Raw genomic sequence first — 19,922 nt, 5'->3', positions numbered from 1 at the left:
TGTTTCAGGTCCACTTTATTTGTTGCTTGTACAATATGTGCTTTTCATGGAACAGAGCAGAATTTCCCTGACAGGCAAAGAAATGACATCATTTTATGTGTCACCAAGGCCAGATGAAAGTGAACCTCATTAAGTCCTCGGTTAAAGACTAAGGTTTGACTAACATTGGTTAGTTCTACTTAGTTTAGCACAGCCACACATTTTCTGAGCTCACCTTTAGTATATTAATTTGCAAAGCATTTGGGATTCTAGCAGGATATCGATTTGGTCATTTGCCTTAGAATGCCCTCATTAGTTATGGAGCGCAGATTAATTAAAATTGGAACAACTTTTTCATAAAATCACTTGTTACTTTACTCATTTACTATTGTTTTAATGATTTGGCTTCTCATATGTTTTAATAAAGGAATTCAATGCCATACCCGCTGTGCCAAAAAGTGACTGGTGGCGTTTGATAAAAAATGTTTGTCTGTATTTGTTGCAAATGGCTAATTGACCTATAATTAGTCAAAAATATATCTAATGAAAAAAATGAAGTCATTCTGAATGAGGAAGAAAATTTCTGTCAAACGGTAAAAGCTGCAATCTGTCTTTTTCAAGCAGCCTAACCAAGGGGGCAGCAGAAATTACAATAAATAAAACTATTTTGGCAAAGCAAAAAGCACTGGATTGGTTATGATGTAGAACACAGAGCTGGTGTAATAAAGCACGCTCTTAGGGATATTTGCAAAACAGATTATTCTTGATTTTATATAACCTACACAAACAAAGCATTGACTTTTTGACAGATGATCACTTTTGGGTATACAGGAATAATAACTGAGCTTAGTTCAGAGGGATAAAGAGATGATTTTTCGCCAATACCTGCAAAACCATTCCCTCTTTGTGGGTTATCTTGTTGCCACTGAAGTACACCTGTTGTCACTTTGATTTTCATCGGAAATATAACCCTGAGGTTTAATTGACTGTTAATGTGATGATCAAGTTTAATTTTATGATCAGTGTTTGGTTACGTTGTTCTCTTTCAGCTGTTGATCGACAGTGAGCATTATTCTAAAGTAAGGGAAAATTTGTGGAGAAGTTGGCGTTGTCTGTAGCCAGAGGTTGTTGTTTGTTTTTTTTTAACAACAATGGGCATGTTCGCGTCACTTTCTACGTGCCAAAAGGTAATTCACGCGGTTTAGAAACAGCTTGAAACCAATGACAATCTCTAGTGTGTGTGTGCATCTGACTGTGGCAGCAATCTGTAGACTACAGTTTTAATTGCGCTGATCATCAAAATAAATTAAAGCACTGCATGGCTGTGCTGAACCAGGGCGAGCCAGGTCTGCTTTTATTGGCAAGGAACAGAGACGTCTGAAGCGCACTTCATCCACGTCTGCTCTCTTAAGTGCGCTTCACTGGGCGCAGTTTAATGCTAATAAAGTATTCTCTCTTTCCCTTAGGTTTTCGGCTCTAATATAGTTAGCTATTATAGTGGACCAAACTAGGCCAGTGCAAGAAGAGTTCATAGAAATTCTTAGAAATAGTTTTAAGGTCATTCAGTGTGAAGGTCACGTGGCATTTTCTTTATTGTATTAAACAAACTTTTCTTGTGCCGTGGTCTGAGACCCTTGTACGGGTCTCATGAAAAGCGCAGCTTTGACTTTGCGGGGAGAGATTTTCGCACAGGGTTTTATTAGCAGACCAGTCAAAACAAAACAAAACAAAACAAAACAAAAAAAGATGGAATAACAAACAGTTTGGACAGAGACAGGGTAATAACTGAGGTTTCTCTGGCCAAAAACAAAACAAAACAAAACAAAAAACAAAAACAGGCTGCCCTTATCACATGGAAACTTCTTCTGTGAGACAGCAGTGTTTTCAGCATGGGTTGTCTGAAATAGCTGTGGGCGTTGCAGCAATTCTACTCACTTTAAGGTGCTATCCTCTCCAGCGCTGCTAGAAAAGAAAGGGGAGACACTTTATGGCACCTTCGCTGAAGCAGCGGAAGAAAAGTGCACTTAAAAAGAGGTCTACAAGCAGCCTTAAAGCCAGCACAGCCTATAGTGCAACAAGTTGATGTGGTTATGCAGTTATCCTCAAAACTACGTGACCAAGTCTACAAACACTTTTTTCACCACTGCTTAACAAAATGAAAAATCTCAGATGTATTTTTCCAAAAAAGTTGCTACTTTCCATTCTACTGTGGATTACGCGCATGTAGAATAAAAAATACGTCAGATTAATGAGGATTACAGTAAGTTTTACAAATATGGTCTGGAACTTCACTATATAAAGCCCAGGGAGGAGTTATATGAATCTATAATAATGGTATTATTATTATTATTATTTTCAAATAAAAGGAGAGACTTTAACCTAAAAGTGGGAAATCCCAGTAAAGAAGGACCTCAAAAAAAAAAAAAAAAAAATAGAAAATCCAAAAGGTGAAAAAAGATAATTGGATAAATTCAGATTGAAATATAACATGATAAAGCTCAGATCAGAATCAAATAAGCGTATCCAAATCTAGAGGACATCACTGAGCATGTAATTAGTTGCATATAGCAGAAAATTGCTTTGCTGTCCAACAAGTATCTGATTTTCCCGCTACTGTTTCGGTACTTACGCGTGAAACCAGAGAAGAATGGAAGAAATGACAGTCAAACACCACCGAGTCCGTTTTCCTCTAAACTCCACAAAATTACGTCATAATTTCCCATGACACAAGTCAAATTAAGTTTAGAGAAATGCCACAAAGAAATAGAAATTATGAAGTGCTTCATTTTTAAAGTTTTAAGCACACATAGGTTCTCGGGCTTCCCACAATCACATTAAACGTTTTGAGGTTTACATTTTTTACAGTAATCTGTGTCGTTTTGGATCGTTTTGTTTCTCTCTCTCTCTTTTTTTTTTTACACTAATCCGTGTTTACAGCAATATATGTGCCACATTGAACACAACATGTTGTATTTGACATTCAGACTGAAAGGTTAATGTCATGTTACTAAACAACACAGAGGGACGTTTCCTTTGCCACGTTTATTATGGAAATAATACTGTATTAAAAATAGGTAACAACATGTCGAGGGAAACTATAGTGCAATCATAAACATAAACACTTAAATCAAGCTTTATTTACAGGATATTTACAGATTTTCAGCTACCAAGGTCGCCACAGGCTTTGCTGAACGTTCGCGCCTTCATTTATGTCGCTGGAGCCTTTTTTAGTACTATTTTGTGTAGGAGCCGCAAAAAGAACAGCCTGTTTGGCTTCAGTGGAGCGGAATGCTTCTTCTGCTGGTGGAAAAGAAGACGTGCTTGCATCATGGACTTTCAAAGTTTTCGTTCTGGTCGTTTTTCTCTCCTCGGTTCCGGATGCGGATGGAGAAAGTTTCTGCGCCCCACTCTGAGTGTCAGTTTGCTTCAGACCGCTGTCCATGGTGCTGAAGATTTCCGCTCTTCTCCGAGAGCGAGAGAGTTTATTGGAAAGCTGCGATAACATCCAGCGGTCGCTCGCGTTTAGATTATCTGCCATCAGCAAGTACTGGTTGACATTGGTTAGACATCTGCGGAAGCCACTTTGGTAGTCGGAAACGTCGAAAGCAGACGCTGCGCCTTAAATCATGAAAAAGGCATCTCAAGGTCAGAGACATTCATATTCTGCATAAAGTTGTGTTGTCAAAAATACATGAATATGTATTCAAGAATGAAGTCATAACTCACAAATTTGAATTTTTTGGAGGTTCTTGAGATGTTTCACGGTGAGCTCCAAGATGTCAGCCTTTTCCAGTTTGCGCTTTCGAATCTGAGAAAAGAGATTACACATTACTTAAACTTTTTTCGTAAAAGAAATGCTAGCTCATCAAAAGTAGCAACCCAAATTGTTCCAGCTCTAAAGTTGTGGTTCTCATACTTACACTGCTGCTGTAGTAGCTCTCCAGGAGACATTTTAACTGGTCCAGACACTGGTTTATGCGCGCTCTTCGCTTTTTTTCCATGAGTGGTTTGGACACCTGTAAAGCACGCGTAAAGTCAACAACCCATGCTTCGATAATTCGTAGTAATTGTGAGGAATTTGCCGTTTATTAAGTTCCCTTTAACAAGTTCTTTTACACACCTTGTTTCCAGCAGTGGGTTTGACTTTCTCGATGCAGTCTGTCGTCGCCACCATTCTCTTAGTCCGTTTTGATTTCCTTGAAGTTAACCTTTTTCTCTCTCTGGCCCACGGACGAGGGGGTTTATCCTGAGTGGATTTATATAGAGACACCCACTTAACATGTCAATGCAAACAGGCCCGCCTCTGTCTCTCGCGCTCAAATGGGCAACACTGGCAGCCATAGTTGGCTTGGCAGCCCACACTAACTATAGAATCAGACTCTAATTATTTGAAAATCTATTTTTTATGCTGCTCCATGGTTAATAACTGAGTATAAATGTATCTCGCCTTGATCCAAACTCACACAGCCTGGAAGTATTTTTTAAATTATCTGGTTCATATTTTTATTCTACCCGGTGTCTAATAATCAACTTGTGTGGCAAAGTAGCGTAAAAATAGTAAACATAATGATAATGGTTTTGCTTGGTATGCAGCATGGACACTATTGACTCCTGTATTCAGTCTTTGTGCGTGAGTTTCACGCCACCAGGTTGAAGGCAGCACCGTGGAAATTCACGTCGTGTCTCCACAACACTCCAATTTTCCGGTGACCGCTGATAGTAAAACCTCTGCACCTGCAACATCTTATTAGATCAGCCAGACTGCTTTTTAAAGGCAAACAGTGCAGGTATTTTAATATATATTTATATATAGACTATACACGATAAACGCCCTAGATGCTGGAACAAAACAAGCAGACGAGGTTCCAAGTGCCTTGAGGACACTTTTACACTTTTAGCATTCTTTCGCTATTGTGCGTCAGCACTTTTTGTCTTCATACCAGCCTCAGTGAGGCACCGAGGAGAATCGCGGGCCGCCCCTTGTCCTTGCTCCCCCGCTTCCCGATTTTCCACACTTCCCGCTGAAAGGAACTGAGCCTTGGGAAAGTCATAGCAGCTGAAACAATGTATTGACCATAGGATCACCGCAGTCCACTGGGCATTTTGTGCTCAAACTCAGACCATCTGAAAATAGGAAAATAGGGATGAATCATCTTACCAAGATGTGTAACAGAACTATCGGCCGGGATCTCAGAATAACCCAATAATAAAATAATATCAGCAAAATGTTCACTAAGCTTTTTTAGTATGAAAACATCATAAATTCCTTCCTTTATTCCTTAGTTTTTGTATATGTAATTGGCATGTTGTGTAAAAAAAGAATAAATGTTGTCTTTAATAAGGCCGAGAGACTTTTTACAGTCTTTAATTAACAAAAAACTTTTATTCACAAGCAAAATTCTCATATTTACTATTATTATTATTATTATTATTATTATTATTATTATTATTATTATTATTATTACTACTACTACTACTAGTAGAACTGCTAGTTGACTCATTCCCTGACAGTGGGTGATACTTTAAACCAGGGCACGTGGTGTGGCCCACAGGAACTCTGCACTCCGTAGGAATTCTTTTGAAGCACCCATTGAAAACAAACAAACAAACAAAGCAAAACAAAAAAATGCAGTGATGCAAACTCAGTAAAAACTGATTAACAAAACGGTGTTCATTTTTAACTGATATTATAAAACACGCATGAGATATGAAAGTTAAAGGGTTGTGGGATCGAAGTGGGACTAAGTAAACAAGGGCTTATGGCGCACTGGATTTTATCGCTGTCGTTTGAAGGTAAACGGGCTCAGTGTATGCAGTTCATTCAGTAGATGTATGGAGCTGGTTGCGCACTTCAGTAAAGTTTATTTGAGAGACACGCGACACAGTAGAGAAAACCTGTCTCACACTGCCCCTGTTCTCCTGCTTGAGCCTGTGTACAATGCCTGTGTTGAAATGAGTGAGGCCCTGCTAAAGGAGGGGCATATTTGTATTCAGTCTAAAGAGGCCGGGAATGAAAAGAGGCCAAATTTTAGCGGTGTTCCACTGATCTTTTCTTTTGCTCTGATTTGTAACTACAGTGTGCATCAAAAGACTCCTTTCAGTTTTAAACTGAACCAACACTAGTTCCCTCTTCATCCTGCTATGAAATGGTAATCAGTCAACTTCTACAATGTCCCTGCTATAACCCTTTTACCAACCGGACATTTAATTTAATTTAACGGGCTTCTGAAATCCAAGGCTGATGTTAAATTTATTGCCTTCGCAGAACTAAACCACAGCCGTGAAGTCCCTCAGTCGAATGAATTGAATTGGCAGAGTTATGTCAGGAGTAACTAATTGAGTAAAAACCGAAAAATTGCGGGACACAGTTCTGGTGTTATGCTTCAGCGTTTAATCGGTATGAAACTTGGCCGAAATGCTCTGGGTGTAAGTGGGCCTTCTGATGCCTTTTGTCCGATATCCGTCACATTATCTGCGTTTTCACGCTTGGTTTTTACACATGACCGTGGAGGGCTGATTTCAGCGTGGAGTCATGGCATGAAAACACTCGCCTGTCTTGTTATTCTGTGTCACAGAGGAGCGATTTCCCCGCTGATTACTCGGTGTAATTTCAATTAGTGTTGGATTTTTCGTTAGGACAAAGGAATAAAAAAAAAAAAAGAAAAAACAGAAACAAAACTAGATTTCCAAAATGAAAACAGGGGGGTCCGTGGTCTTGTTTCTGAAGTGGCGGAATGCAATCAGGCTTTGAAACTGTTTTCCTCCAAAACCGCCTCACCTCTGTCATACGTTCTTACGGCATCATCTACCCATGAGAATAGCTCAGCGAGAAACTTGTGTCCTCAACGGGCATCATAATACAAGTGCCATTAAATGACAAGTTAAATGTATGTTTTTAAAAAGGACAGGTCCTTCGCTCCACTTTTACTTTTCAGCCTCAGGTCATTCATTAACGCGATTGGACCTTTGTCATGGATTCCTGCCGGAGGGGACCTGACAAAGATGCGGTAATAATTGGACTATTGGGGAACTTGTTAACAACAATTAGTGAGGTAATTATATAATTACTGCAATAACTGTTTTCTTCCTAAAGGGAAAGTGATGCATTTGCAAGCCAATAGGCTTGTGCCTAACAGTAGGCTACATGGGTAGAAATACAGAGGTCACCTTCATGTTAGGAAACGTCACAGTAAAATAGTTTATTTTAAAAAGTAATTAAAAACTATAGTTTTAGAGCAACATTTATGTTATATATAAGCTATAAAGCAATGCTTATTTACGTGATGCAAGTGAAGTGTATTTAGATATATATAACGGGCCAAGAAAAAAGTAAAAACAGCAGAAATTAAATCTTTAGTATTATAATTATATCCACTTTAGCCCGTGTTATGGAAATACATTGCAGGTTATAGCCACTACCCATGGCCTCGCAGACCTGTTAAAATATGCAAACTTGGGCCCAAAAGTTGGCTCACCGTGAGCGGAGCAAATCGATGTACCGCCTCCCATTCAGATGGACCCGAGGCAGCACTGGTGCGCCCAAAAGGCTAATTGTTGAGCAGCAAGGCCACAGTAAAGAGAGCAGGTACACGAACAGGTGCACTGCAAAAGTAATACTGGAAATATTGACAGGATTTTCTGAAAAGCCACGCGACGGACCTGTTGGCAAAGCTCTGATCACACATCAAATAAAAACGGCATCATGAATTTCTATAGACTGCTCCTCGGGTTATTTAAAGACTTCTTACTTTGGTTTGGCAACATAATGGCCTGTGTTTGCCTGTGTGTGCCGGGGTTACCGCATGAAAAGGACAGAGGTGCACATTAACATCGCTTAAGGTTTTCTCAAGGGCCGAAATGAACTGACTGGAAAGTAACTTTATAACTCGCTGGAGGATGAAACCTTTGTTGGGCTCTGTTGTGAAAGACACAAGAGCCTGACAAAAGGAGGGCGCCTTTGTTAAACACTAAAGCGCAAGGGTATTGATGTGCCTTGAATTGCAAAACATCTGCCATTTACTCTGAACGACTAGAGCGAAATTTAAATGAAAATAACCAAGCAGCCTTTAGCGCGGTGTATGTAGCCGTGCGTGAAACAACAGTCATATGAGCAACTTGGAAAACCCCCTTTTTGTTTTTCAGGTTTAAAAAACATCAAACCTTCCTTTGTCAGTGTGGCCAGATGGATCAACACACGACGCCCTCTTTAACTGTAATAGTGCAATACTTTTTTTTTCTTTGCAGACGTTTAATCTAGTCTAAGTTCAACTCACAGTGTCTTACTTTAATGTTGACAGGTCCCTATAATGATAGAGGCTTGCTGGTGTGAGTAGAAAGACCACTGTGAATAGAGCTGCACGGACAGGTGCAAAAGTATTTCAGATGCTTATGGGACTTTCTGAAAAGCCACGAGCTATTATGAAAGTTGTAGGCTCTGGTCAAATAACAGAAGACACAGATTTCCTCGGGATATTTAAAGGCTTATTAAAGACTCTTACTTTGGTTGGATACACTAAATTACGTGTTAATATTTAACAAAAGACCAGAACAAAAAAACGAAACGAAACACAAAAAACCCCCAAAAAAACAAACAAACAAAAAAAGCAACCCAGCGATGAGACAGTTAAAGGCTTTGTGTTAAGGATGTGCAGACTGAAAAATTGCTCAAGTGCAGTCATTTAATTAGCCGTTAGCACTTTTAAACTTAGATTTAAAAGTTTCAATAATATTCCAGTTTAACTGTTCCTAAACACAATAAGGAATTATTAACCCTTAACACTGAACTAATGGAAGCTATATGTTAATCTAAACTCGTGGTATGGACTCTGACCTTCGAGTGATCTGTGTCTTTCGATTAAAAAAAGGTATATAACGTTCAAGGAAAATCCCATATGGACACCAAATGCAAATTGCCTCCATTAAAATGTGTTTTGTTTTTCGCGTTTGGGGGGGACCAGTTGCTGACCAACTTTTTTTTCCCATGGTTTTCCCTTTATCTGGGCAAAGTGGAAAATTGAAAGGTACAAGTGAAAAGGCGTGGGGCGTTACCCTGATTTTCCTCGCTCTATATTTTGTCAGACAGAAATGTGTGCCCCCTTAGCTGAACCAACTTTTTTTAAGGAAAGAAATTCATTTAATGCGAGGCTAATCCAAGTTTAAATTGTTAAATAGAAAAAAGCTGTTGGAGTCTGTTGTAAGATGCAGATAGTCATATCACATTGGAAGCATAGGCTCATTTCACCCCAGTTAAATTGCTGAAGTTGGTAATCACACTGAAATTCTGCATAACATCGTGTGTGGCGAATGTAACTCTGAAATCAGTATGAAATTGTCAATTTGCTGGTGTCAGCGTATAGCCCTCCAAACGCGCCATATGCCATGCTAAGTGGCACCATTCACCAATTCGTTCCTACTTTCACGGTCCATCCTCCCCTTTTCCCTGCCAGGAAGCTGAATGGCCACAACAAAATGGCAATTTACCCTCTCGAATTGCTGCATACCCCCTGCGGGAAGGCTCTTTCCGTTTCACTTCGCGGGGCATCCCAATCCTACTAAGCGTCACGACGTGAAACTTTGACTTTCAAATGGAAAGAGAAGTGTTTGACCATCAGTGCTGTCAGCGCTGTCTCAATAGTTTGTGTCTGGCTATAAATTTGACGGGACATCAAAGAAGAGAGTAACAAAACGAGGTTGGTAAAGAGGCCAAACAGCAAAAGTACACGTAACTAAATTAAGGAATATGAAGGGAAACGTTTGATCTCTGATCTAATAATAGCCTACAAAGAAAAACGAGTGAAGATCCTTGCATGTGATCATCTTTAAGATCACCAATAAACGCACACACTCGCCATTTTTTATGTTCTGTAGGCATAAAATGCATCCAAATGAAATATATATGTCCCCTAAAAAATGAACCATGTTCATCGATGTCAGTAAGGATAAGCGAAGACAGGAAGGTTTGTATTTCTTTAATTTAGTTTGTCAATATAACTTCACTATGAAGGCTATGCCTGCCAGCTATCAGTTTTACTCACGTTTACTGAATACCCGAACACCTATGGAAAAATCAAGCTGCTGGTATTCATTTAGCTCTTACTTTTAACTTACCACCCATCTGAACCATGCTGCTGAATAATCGAGAATTAGTGGTTTAATTCACACCTGGACAGCCCGTCTCAGCGATGTCTGATAGGTTTTTGAATGCATTGGGCCTATTTTTAAAATTAAATTGAAATAAAAGTATGTTCACAAAATGACGGTCAGTCACAGACTGGAAGTTATTCATAGTCGATGTAAAGCGGTGGTAAGTGTATAAATTCACAAGCTCAATTTGCCCAGAAGCCTGTATTCACTATCCAATTTTGGACAGTTCTTCACTGTAACATGTACAATTCTTTTCATAGTGCAATACAAAACTGCATATTTTTCACCAGAGTTTGGCTTTGCACTGGCAACGTTGAAGTACAGTATGGTTGAACCAATGGCCTGCCAGTAGACACACTGTGAAGTGATGCCACCAAGTGGTCACATTAGTGTTACAGCAACCAAAAAAGAAAATAGGAAAACATCTTATTTCATGTTTTTTTAATCACTGATTTTTACACAGCTGTTCATGAAAATATCAGAATTAGTACAGAATTCATTCATGTGTATATTTACTTCATGCTTCAAAGTGATGGAAATGCATATAACTTTAAAAGATTTTGAAAACTATACATCCATTCTTTAACATGATATACATAAACAGAAACCATAACCCCCAAATAGTTAATTTAATCTTGTGCCAGAATCCTACATAGCTGACTACAGATATGAGTTATGTGAAGGCTCTTTAGAATATAAAGCACATTTCTAAAAATAAAATTGTTTGCTTTAAGTAACTCAAGCATGATCTACATATATTTCAAAGAGGATTTGACATTAGAGCATTGAACTAAAAAAGATCCATCTATGACTTCTCTATCTGAAGTGATTGATACATTTCCTGAAGTGAGCTACTGGCTAATTGTTTTGGTATAATTTTGAATGAGACCTTGGAAGTACTGCTGTGTGTTTTTGTGGGGTTGAAAAAGAATGATGAAACATTTTGGGAGGAAATACCAAAACAGAAAAGAGTACAGGCTGGAAAGTACAGCCAGGGCACTAAGAAGCTGTATGTACTTCCCACGGTAAAGCATGCACTCTGTGGCGAAGATGATCCAAGTGAGGATCAGCAGGAGGAGGCAGAAGGTTATTGCTTTGGCCTCATTGTAGTTTTTAGGAAGGTTTTTGCCCATGTATGAGAAAATAAAGCAAAGAGTGCATATTGATGACAGTAAAATCACAGAAGCTGTAGATGCTTGTAGACTGATGTCACAGCTGAGTATGATTTTGTCAGGGTACCAGGATGTTTCATTATAGGGGCTTGGAGGTTTACAAGAATATCCAATAACGAGGAAGATTGCTTGAATGACAAATGCAACAACAATGACCAGCCACTGTCCGTTATATTTTACCCACCAACTGTGGAGCTTGGGGATCTTGGCTGCTATTTTAAAAATGCAAACAATCTGAAAAGAGCGCACAACAAAACATGCTAGACAAATAGTGTAGAATAAGAGAAATGGTAAGTATCTCAAAGTACAAAGAGGGACTGTCGGCTTACCAAAATGAAAGAATACACTAAGACTACTCAGACTTAGACAGCCTAAAATTAAGAAGCACATTGGTCCACCAGCAGATCTGACGACAGGTGTGTTGTAGTTGACTGAAAAGAGAACAGACATGGCTAACGTCATGCCCACAAATGCACAGGCCGCTACGAAGACCAGTATAGCCACAATATCTGTGGCTGATATGTACTCCACAGCCCGCAGATTACATGATGTACTTCCCTCTTCAGACCATTCGATGTCCTTACACTTGAGGCAGGTGGATGGACTCTCTGTTTTACAAGAGACAATAAACCATATTAATAGATTTATATTTGAAAATGTTCAGTTTTTGATCAAATTTGTTTGCATTATTCATAGCTTCATTACACCCAAAATAACTGTAATAACTGAAAAAACTGCATCAATACTATTGAGGAGACAGTGGTCCATTTAGTTTTTAGGGATCAAGGTGAATCTTTAAAACCACGTGAAATAAAAGTATGAGTTATCTTTATGGGAAGAAACAAAGTACTAAAAACATTGTTACTGCACTTCTGTAGAATTTAGATATCTGTACTTTACTCTTTACTTTAGTATTCATCTTTCTAACAGCTTTTTACTCCCTACATTTTAACATAATTGTCTGTGCTGTTCATTAGATTTTCAGAACAGGCTTGTTACTTTGGATTTTATGCATTTAAGGTAAGTTTCTCCCCCCCAACACTGAGTGCCTTCAAACATCCAACTGATTTGAGCTTAAATGGAGGGAAGAATAATGCATAAAAAATCTTTTGGAGTTTCCAATAAGATTGGGCTTATTGCTTATTGAAATAACAGAAGAAAGAGGCAAAAAAACACATAATATATAATTTATGTATACTGTTTTGTATGATTTATATCATCATACTCAGGGGTTAAAGTAGGACAGAATGATGCATTCTTTATTTGTTTTTTGGTCCAGATGTCTGTAAGTTGTGGTCGCAGTTAGTGCTTTAGGATAGTACAAATTCAGGTATCAATCCAATACCACGTAAGTACCGGACCGGTATTGCAATAGTGATACTGATACTTACAGCGTATTTAGGGGGGGGGGGGGGGGGGGGGGGAGACAACTTGTCATGATTTACTTACTTTCCACAACAATGAGTTAACATAAGAAAGCAGTTTTTTAGAGACCTGAAATGTAAATGTGCTAGTCTTTAAAGCTTTTTGAGTCAACTTCTGTTGATTAAATGTACTATATTGATGAGACCCTACAACAGATTTTAGTGTTTCCCAACCTGCCACACTTTAATTCCTGACTGTGCTCTTTCTTCTTAGGTGTGAAAAAGTTTGTATTCCCATGTACTAAATAAAAAAATATATTATATTAATACTTTTTATTAATACTTGTGCCTTTTCACTTTTATGTGAGCAAAAGAAGTTAAATCAGTACTTTGTTTTTTTTAATCAACGTGTTTTTAACACATATATCTAAACTTGTACTTAAAGAAAGTATGTACTTTTGCCATGATGAACCTGTATATTTAGTCACGTTGCGAACCATTACCCGTAATGTTGACGTAAGTTCCATTTGCACAGATTTCACAGTCGAAGCAGCATTCATAGATTCCATTTCGCTTTTTTATATATCCTGCAGGACATTCTGGGGAACATAAGGAAGTAGGTACCTGTACAAGACATTTATTTAGCACATACAATAAGTTAAAAAAAAACAAAACAAAAAAAAAAAACATTTCTGAAGGGTAGCAACAGATTGGGGAGAAAAACTAACACAAAAAAGATGCTTTATATACAACAACAAATGACAAAAAACCTGAAGAAAAATAAAAACAAAGGATCTTTGATAGTGTGTTTTGACTTTGGCTGGTGCTGTTAAATCATCTTGAGACAAACAAACAAACAAACAAACATTTTTCATATATTATATTTAACTAAATGTTGTATTAATAACAACAACAACAATAAAAACTTACTTCTCCATTGGTGTGCCATTCAATTTTGCTATCATCCACGAAGAAATGCACTTGTGAATTAAACTGATAAAATCCAATCTCCTGTGCATCACCACTGTTATTCCAGAAAACTACTGAATAGGATCCTTGCTTTAGATTTCCGTCGTCATCAAACTGAATACTATTATTTACAAGTGTAAAATTTGACTTCCTCAGCTCTGCTAGAACCTGATGTGTGCAGAAAAAATTACACAACCATTAATTCTTTGTATTTAAAAGAAGAAAAAAAAAACATATATTGATGATATAGATAGTAGACCTAAACTTTTTCACAATATGAAATGACAAGTTCTACAACTATTGAAAAAGAGTTTGGTTTCAGAATTACAACAATACATCTTCTCAGTTTCAAACGACTTGCAGGCTATTGTTAAAAGATGGAATTCAACACAGTAGAAGGCAATTCCCTGTTCTAACCGCTTAGAAGCATAGAGAGTACTTTCTGTCAGTAATGACTTGGTAATATTTGGGTAATTTGGTAACAAGAAAGTAATAATATAGAAGTATCAAGTTATTATCAGTTAGTTAGCAAATCATTATCCAAGAAACCAGTTGGTAGAAGTATAGTATATTATAGCATATAATATGATACAATGTATTAATATGGTGGTAGTAATATGATAACCTGTGCATTTAAATAAAAAAAAAGAGAGACTTGTTGTAGTAAACTCGTAAAATATAATAAGGTAATATTGGTTAGTGATTCAAGACTCTGGGACATATTTATCCTATTATAATGTTAAAACTAATCCTACGTTGGTCCTCAGTATTTTTCTTTGTTTCAAGATGAAAATGCAAAGACTGTGTTTTAATGTTGTGGCCTATTACCTGGAAGCATGTGGTATTAACCAGAAATCAGGGATGCAAAATGCAAGACCGCCAGTTTCTAACTACTGGCATATTATTGACATATTAGAAAAAAAAACCCTCCAGGAAGTGTCATGACTACCTGGAAACACGTGCAGTAGTTTCTACATTATAACCTGGATTCAGGAGTGCAAAAAAACCCTGGTTGTTAAAGTGTGTTTAGCTGGAAAATGAAGCATATATAATCAAAGGAGCTTGCAAAGAAAAGCGTCTGGAGTTCTTTAAGTTGCTTGAAGACGTTTCACCTCTCATCCGAGAAGCTTCTTCAGTTCTAAGGTCAAATGGTGGGGAGTCCCAGATTTAAACCTAGTGGGAGTGTCCCCCCACAGAGGGACAAAAGGACCCCCTGATGATCCTCTAATCGCCTGAGCCAGTTTCACACCTTGGCTCAGGCGATTAGAGGATCATCAGGGGGTCCTTTTGTCCAATAACTTGTACTGTATTATAGTACATTATTACCACCTTTACATAACATTATTACACAGTTTTCAGGATGATTAAAAAAAGGCTTGTATACTTACAATGTAGGGGTACACTGTGATATTGCTATCACATTTGTCAGCTCCACATCGTAAGGTATTGTGTAAGGCATGAGCAATGGCATATATGGCAGAGTAAATTGCAAAAGAGTATGATGGGTCTGCAGCAAAGATATCCTCAGGATTCATGCAACTACAGTTACATTTCTGATTGCAAAATGTGTCTTGCTCTGCATATTTACAATGAAGTTGGGCTTTGGAAGAATGCAAAAAATCACTGAAACCAGGTATTGTCACTACTGGCTCAGCTACTCCAAGTACAGTTCCAATTTTTTTGATTCCTTTCATTTTGGGGAGTTTTTTGTTCAAGGCCCATGCATCCACTGCTATCCACACCTTATTTGTCACATTCAGTAGCATTGCTGACTCAATGAGAGGTTCAACATTGTTTTCTAGAGCAAAAACAATAATGACATTTATCTGTTTTGCCTCTATCTGTTTGAACGTTTGAGAGTAATTGGTGCTGTCACTGAGGCCTTTGGAATATGGTAGGCAGATCTCAGTATCCTTTATCCTCTGAGTGAACAAATCCAGACCATCATTACCATAATCATCATCACTGTTAAGGAAAGCAACCCAGCGCCAGTTGTATTTTTGCAAAATTCTTACAATCACATCTATCATGTTTGAATTGGAAGGCAATGTACGCAGGAACGATGGATATTTCGCCTTATTTGAGAACACAGAAGAAGAAGTTGCATAATTAACCTGTTAATTAGAAAATAGTAGAGAATTTGATCATTTTCAGGTACAATAAATAATGACAAAAAGAAGTCATAATCTTTCTATAAAACTGTTTTTGTCACATTATTTGTTAACAACTTACCATAGGAACAAGATTTATCATGAATAGCGGGGCTACGGTCAGGGATTGAGTGCTTGTGAAAGGACCGACCACAGCTACTACTTTAGACAGAACACTTTGTTTGTCACTCCAAGGTTGTATTGAACCATTAGCTGAGATTAATTTGAAAACACCTGGAAAATTCTGCGTATCTGAGCAGTGGTCAAATATGTCATAGCCAAGAGATACATTTGGCAGTAAATTGGTAGAGTTATTAACTTGCTCTACAGAAAATCTTATCATCTGAAATCTCCGATAATTTGAGAATGTGAATGGTTTACTGAGGACAAGAAGACAAGAGAACAGGATTAACCATAAAAATCGGAAATATTGCTTAAAAGATTCGTATTTCTGTAGTTTTGTTATTATTACATAAATTCAATTGAACAAGGACACTGATCAGATTAAATTCTATACTACGTAGTTGGATTTTGTAAAGGCATCCAACTAGATTTATCATAAAACTTACGTGGTGCAGTCGAGAGCTTCTGGTCTTTCATGATACACAGAGCCAGTGTCGTCATGAATGTGAAAAAGTCCACCTATCAAATAATCCCCTTCCAGCTGGAACTCTGATGCTGGGACAGTATGTTGAGTGCAGACATGCAGAAATGCTCCTAGCAGACAGAAAGATTCTAAAAAATGTTTCATTGCTGAAGCTCTTTCTTAGTGTTCTGTTGTGCACTCTACCAAAATGTGCTTCTGCCTTTAGTGAGTTATGATACAGTGATGACTGTCCCCTCCCGTCATCATTTCCATGTACGTGGTGATGCTATAAATGGTTGAATGAACTTTCACAAATCAGTATGCAAAAGCATCCAAGCTGCTGTTTGTGCACAAAGTTGAACAACCATCACAAGCAAATTAGTGTAATGCTTCTATCTGGAATAACTCAATTAATCATTTCCTTCCTTTAGACATTATAACACATTTACTTTAGATTTTATTTGACTCCGTGACAGATATGAGGTCTTTAAAATATCTTTGTCTTCTTTGGGCGCAACCAAAGCTAGAATTCTGAAATGCTGGCATAAATACTGGCATAAAACGTTTGGGCCTTGATTTAAAAGCCCTTTGGCTGGTTTTATATTTTTAAATCATGTTACACTATCACAAAATCATTACATCCACTGTCAAACTATTTATTCGTATTTGTAGATATTTATTAAAATGACTGAAGCACACTAATGCTAATTACAAGCTGCTCTTTCCACTGCAGAAAATGTGCCAAAATGCATTTGTCCTTTGGAAGAAATGTGTACTTCAACTAAGATTGCACTAGGTCAGAGCAACAAAAGACAGAAAAACAACAACTCACCCCTTGATCATCACCAAACAGTAAGTGACCACGTCCTCTTACAAACGATCCCTGTATAATTTAACATGTAACCACACAGGCCATTCAAAATTTGCAATCACTCAGCAGATGAAAGTGATGAATGACAAGAACCCTAACCCAAATTTGAATTCAGGTAACTCCCTGTTTGAAGGGCAGAACTTTCTGGTTCATATTAAGAGATAGGTCTCATCTGGTGAGACTGTGGGCTGATAAACAAAAAAATGTGTTTCAACTATAACTCTGCATTAAGACCAAATGCAACAAAATATTACAGATAAACTTGCTTTAACTAGCAATAGTCAGTAGTTTGAAACACTTTCATATAGAATCAGTTATATGCTAAGGGTTAAAGTCATTAGGCATAATAACAGTCATCTGTTTGTTTGTACTTTAATCCCAAAACATTTTCTTTACTTTATAATTAAAAGTGCATCTATTGCAGTTATGTTAGGTTTTGTATTATTATTATTATTATTATTATTATTATTATTATTATTATTATTATTATTATTATTATTAGAATTAGAATTAGAATTGTAGAAAAGATACATAGGGTGTTTTTCATTATGGACCAGATCCAAATCTGGCAGAGTCTTTCCCTGTCTGTGGAAGGCTGTCCACTGTTTACCTTAGCTCTCTATACTGGGTGAGAAGTGCCCACCTCCATTTACCCTGGAAGAGTCTTTAAAACTTAGTTAACACCTGTACAGGTTAGTGAAACAGAGACGCTCACTTCTGACAGATGACTTACTGAAGTAAGTTGTTGAGGATCTGCTTATCAGAGCTTAGGTGGGATTTTTCTGATGCTCAAGCCCAACGTTAGCTGCTGTACTTGCAGCTTAGAACAGCTTACAACAAAAAGCTGTTGTTGCTGTCTAGCCAGCTCTTTCAGCTGCCCATAGATACAAATATTGTTGCAAAATATAATTTCAACAGTATTGAGAATAGTGTTTATGCACTATTTTGCACGAGTGGTGAGGTTTTGAGGCTTGAGGTGACAATGATATTTTATTAAGATTTTATTAATGGTGTAGTCTCTTTGGCACAGTTTCCTTCACCAAAACATTTCTTTGGTGAAGTCTGAAGGTGTGCCCATGAATATAAAAATCCCTCCATGGTACACAAATGCCTATGACTTTTTTTACTCTCCACCTTTGGCGAATTATACACACATGTGTAAAATGCCATTAGTTGGAAGGAAGATATCCTTCACAGCCACTGTATTCAAATATGGTGGAGGAACATTGGAACATACAGCAAACCCACTCCTATGTATTTTTAAAATATACATTTTATGTTTATGAGAATGCATCAGTTTGTTGGAAGACGTAACTACACACTATGTATATCTATGAATACATTATGCTTTTTTTCCTAATAAATAATGCCAAAAAATGACCTTTAATGTAAAGCCTTGTTGTTAAAGCATCCAGTGCTTCTATCAGTGCACTGTGACATCATGACATCAAGAACACTGGACATTTAAACCTGTTTCCTTCTGACATGCAAGACTGTCAATAAACAGTTTGCCAGAATATGATATTAGAGGTGAGATAACATAAAATTACATTATTATTACTTCTAAATAATAGAATTGAAATTTAGGGATGCTTGAGTACCCTTAAAAAGTGTCTAAACAATGAGCAGAGCAGTGCTTTTGTATAAATGCTAGGTAAGTTTGCTAATGTGATTATAATCATAATAAAATGTTTTGTAAAGCACATTCATTTTGGTTATTAATTTTAAATTAGCACCAAAGCTGTTATTAGTAATAAGATATTATTTTTTGCAGTATTTGGTAATAAACCAGCATTTTGTAAATTATTAACACAAGCAATTTAGATTCATCCTTGTTAATGCATTTACCAAATCCAGTCCAAATATTAGAAGAGGTTTAGGTAAGGTCTAGAACGGGCGATTAATGAGGGAAACCCCATAATTTATCATGAAAAGAGGCATTTTAGAAATCCACATTGTAATAAAGATGCAGCTACATGTACTTGGACTAAATTCGGAACAATGAATGATAGTATACAAGGATGTTTTTAGTGAGATGTTGTATTACTATACTATACTCTAGGGCACAGGTGAACTCCAGGCCTTGAGGGCTGGTGTCCTGGATCCAACACAGCTGATTTAAATGGCTAAATTACCTCCTCAACGTGCCTTGCAGTTCTCCAGAAGTCTGGTAATGAACTAATCATTTGATTCAGATGTGTTGACCCAGGATGTTATCTAAAACCTGCAGGACACCGGCCCTCGAGGCCTGGAGTTCGACACCCCTGCTCTAGGGGGTATAGAACATCACTGAAAAATTTAAATAAACATCTCATGTCTTATCTACATGATCACTGATTTGTCTGTACCTTGCTTAAACAAGTTGCCTGTTGGGAAAACAAAGAGAGCACAATAACAAAGGGAAAATTACAAAACAACATTTTGCAGTTGGACAGAATTGGCTTCCAAACTTGATGTGTTGATAAATAAATTAAGTCTGGAGAATTCACGACTTGTCTAGTAATGGTTAAACTTTATTGGGTTTTGCTTATTAATTAAGCGCAATATGAGTGAAAAGCACTAGTACTGCTACTACTACAGAAACACAAACAAAGAAAACCTATCCATTCAAGAAAAGTTTACATTTTATACAGTATACATAATTGCTTTCTTGTGAATAAGATGAGAGAATTGATAGCACTCTCCTAC

At 37.4% G+C, this 19,922-nt stretch overlaps 2 protein-coding genes across 2 annotated transcripts; both read right to left on the bottom strand.

Moving 5' to 3' along the window:
• Positions 1-3,142: 3,142 nt before the first annotated feature.
• On the bottom strand, positions 3,143-4,153 carry hes3 (hes family bHLH transcription factor 3). Its single transcript, XM_084916041.1, has 4 exons — positions 4,100-4,153; positions 3,900-3,995; positions 3,706-3,787; positions 3,143-3,597 (listed from the first exon to the last, which is right to left on the bottom strand). Exons 1-4 carry the CDS (start codon positions 4,151-4,153, stop codon positions 3,143-3,145), a joined length of 687 nt encoding a protein of 228 aa, XP_084772167.1.
• A 6,466-nt stretch (positions 4,154-10,619) lies between these two features.
• On the bottom strand, positions 10,620-16,544 carry tas1r2.2 (taste receptor, type 1, member 2, tandem duplicate 2). The gene is made up of 6 exons (XM_084916709.1): positions 16,347-16,544; positions 15,860-16,157; positions 15,016-15,741; positions 13,589-13,795; positions 13,162-13,282; positions 10,620-11,902 (listed from the first exon to the last, which is right to left on the bottom strand). The coding sequence occupies exons 1-6, from the start codon at positions 16,526-16,528 to the stop codon at positions 10,974-10,976; spliced, it is 2,463 nt and encodes an 820-aa protein (XP_084772835.1). The 5' UTR covers positions 16,529-16,544; the 3' UTR covers positions 10,620-10,973.
• Between the last annotated feature and the right edge of the window lie 3,378 nt (positions 16,545-19,922).

The sequence above is a fragment of the Perissodus microlepis genome, chromosome 20 (assembly GCF_051167445.1).
Source record: "Perissodus microlepis isolate ML-2025 ecotype Zambia chromosome 20, ASM5116744v1, whole genome shotgun sequence".
In the NCBI taxonomy this organism is placed as follows: domain Eukaryota; kingdom Metazoa; phylum Chordata; class Actinopteri; order Cichliformes; family Cichlidae; genus Perissodus; species Perissodus microlepis.
The sequence above is the reverse complement of the archived record's forward strand: the minus strand, read 5'-3'. Positions and strand labels throughout refer to the sequence as shown.